General features: G+C 36.0%; 1 protein-coding gene across 1 annotated transcript; it reads left to right on the forward strand.

Annotated features, from left to right (window-relative positions):
• Nucleotides 1–268: 268 nt before the first annotated feature.
• Nucleotides 269–2,099, forward strand: LOC131026743 (major allergen Pru ar 1). The gene is made up of 2 exons (XM_057956677.2): nucleotides 269–617; nucleotides 1,460–2,099. The coding sequence occupies exons 1-2, from the start codon at nucleotides 347–349 to the stop codon at nucleotides 1,771–1,773; spliced, it is 585 nt and encodes a 194-aa protein (XP_057812660.2). The 5' UTR covers nucleotides 269–346; the 3' UTR covers nucleotides 1,774–2,099.
• Nucleotides 2,100–2,795: the final 696 nt, after the last annotated feature.

The following is a 2,795-nucleotide window of genomic DNA, read 5'->3' on the forward strand; positions in this document are numbered from 1 at the left end:
CCATGTTGACTCATTGAAAGCCACACATTAGCATTTACAGTAAACCGAACGAGAGATCACAATCTTACATGTGTGAGCCATTGCTTTCCCCATTAATATTCATTGAATTTCATTTACATGTATGACTGCGATTGTATGTCATTGTATCTGCTACTTGCTTGATATCACATGAACTGTCACAGGTCCACCTTCAACTTTTTAAAAAGCAACGACTTGACACAAAAGGCACGCAAGACCACCACAAAAATCATATGTATAACAATCTCTGTATAACCAACCAATGCCATCCATGTCTTTCCTCTGCTATAAATAACTCAATCAAACCCAGAGAATTTAGTTTCAATCTATGCATTTTCTTTGCCATAGATCTGAGGCAAAGAATAGTGGATTATCATATCTTCACCCACAAGATCTTTGGTTCATTCAAGTCCCCATGGCTATAGGTTCTACAACAGTAGAGGTGATAGCCTCTGTTGATCCCAAGAGGCTTTGGATGGCCTTTGCTAAGGACAGCACAAATTTTCTTCCCAAAGCACTGCCCAATATCTACTCTAGTGCTTCCATCATTGAAGGAGATGGAGGAGTGGGATCCATCAAAAAATTCAACTTCACAGACGGTATCCAATTCACAGAAAGCAACTTTCAGTTGTTTTGCATTTTTCTGGTTTCTCAAGTCTTGCTAGAGATTAAGGGTGGACCCCATTGTTAAGATTTATACCAATTTTGAGCTTTGGTGAATCTTTTATGAGGTTACTAGTGGATCAGGTTTTTTAGGGTTTGTAAATATGTGTCATTTCAGTCGTTTCTTCCCCCCTCAATATATCTTATATGAGGATATGGGTGGATCACATTTTGAGATATAAACATGGGTTGTGTCTTGTAATTTTCTTTTGACTTTTTAAAACTTTAAGGTTGATTACATTCTTATAGAATGTATCCCATGGCAGATGATATCAATTTCATAAAAGCTAATTCTCAGTAAACATGGGTCATTTTAGGATTTATCTCTTGCAAATCCATTTTTGGTTTACAGGGCCAAGTAGGCATATAGCTGAGGCCTTTTTTCTTTTTACCATATGGGTTTTTCAGGGCCAAGTGGGCATATGGCTGAGACCTGCATGGGTTTGGAAACGGCTATCAGATTATCAGGATGGATCATGATATCAATGGTTATGTACTACATAATTAAAGTTTTGGCTTGTCATAATATTTGAGATGATGGTATAGTGAACAAGCTGCAAATGATCTTCATTAATGACAAGTCAAAATTTCGGTTATGTAGCATCTAATCATGAATGCCACAGAGCATCCTAATTTCCATGGATTCATGGAGCATTCTATCTCTGTTATTATGATTAGAGTAAAAGTTTGCAAAGTTTCTTTTATTGGGTACATGATATAGGGCATTGTATTATAACTGTTCTTGATACAGTGCTTATGTTTTCTTGCTGTTTTGCAGCAAACAAGGATCTGTGGTATGACAAGGAGAGGGTGGAAGAACTCAATGAGAAGGAGCTGTTATACCGATATTCCACACTGGGAAAAGGAGTGCTGATGGATGAGAAACTCAAAAGTGGCAAATTTGAGATGAAGTTCAATCCAATAAAATTTGATGATGGTGATGAGTGTCTGCTTGTATGGACTTCTGATTTTGAGACATTCTCTGAGTCACCACCCTCAGAAGCTAAGATTCAAGAGCTCAGGGCTGAAGTTGTTGCTATGGTGAAGATGGTGGAGTCATATCTTTTATCAAATCCTCAAATGTATAACTGAATCATCATAATTCTGTTAATTATGTGTTGTTTATATATCATGCCAAGAAGGTTTTCTGTTACAGAAAGTTTGGCATGTTAATTTATGTTTCTATATTCTCAGGACAGTCCTTTGTTCGGTTTACCCTTTCCTAAGAATTGATCATGTTCTGATCGTTCTAATGGACGTGGAAAACCATGAAAGTTGTAGAAATATAAAATTGTAACTGGTTGAAAAACATAAAAGTGCAAATGGCTTAATGTTGTTAATCTTACAAGTAAAAACGAGACTCATTATCAAGAATTATTAATTGATAAGAAAGGGGATATTATAGTTACAATAGTCATATGAATTTGCTGGTGAATAGAATTCTAGCATGCCAAAATACTCAATTGTTAATTGAATAAAACTCCAGTATACCGAATAGTTATAGCATTCATCCAATAGCTTGAAAACAGGGCAGAGAATTTGAAACTGGACGAGCAAAAGGTTCAAGAGGAAGAGGATGATGAAAATGATGGTGGGAGAGATGCACTTCTGTGTGCTATTGAGGATGAGCTCTTGGTCCATTTGTTGGTAGCTTCATTTTAAGGCTTGCAAGTAGATATACTTGTGAGAATTAGGAACAAAATGTTCAAGCATACTGTATTAAGATTTTCAAATATATCAAAATATCATTAAAAAAATTTAGTATATCAATTTTTTATTTATGAATATGTCTTATTTAGTTTTGCATTAATCAAGATGAAATATTATAATAGCCACAAAAGAGGTTGGAGGTGGTAGAAAGTCACACCCACAAAAGTCTTAATATAAGGGGCCTAGCCTTGAAAATATTAAAACAAATAGGACAAGTCCGACATGAACTTATGCTATTAAAGTTACTCTTGGAGGTGGTAGAGGACCATTATCATATGTTTTCCCCCAAATATCCTTGGGGGTAGAGTTATCAATGGGCTTTCAACTAGTGAGAGCATCGTCTTTAGCATTTTCATCTTACGGTGGTTGTTGGCAAACTAGAGAGATGACAAGAGGCACATGAG

This window comes from Cryptomeria japonica, chromosome 1, assembly GCF_030272615.1.
Source record: "Cryptomeria japonica chromosome 1, Sugi_1.0, whole genome shotgun sequence".
Classification (NCBI taxonomy): domain Eukaryota; kingdom Viridiplantae; phylum Streptophyta; class Pinopsida; order Cupressales; family Cupressaceae; genus Cryptomeria; species Cryptomeria japonica.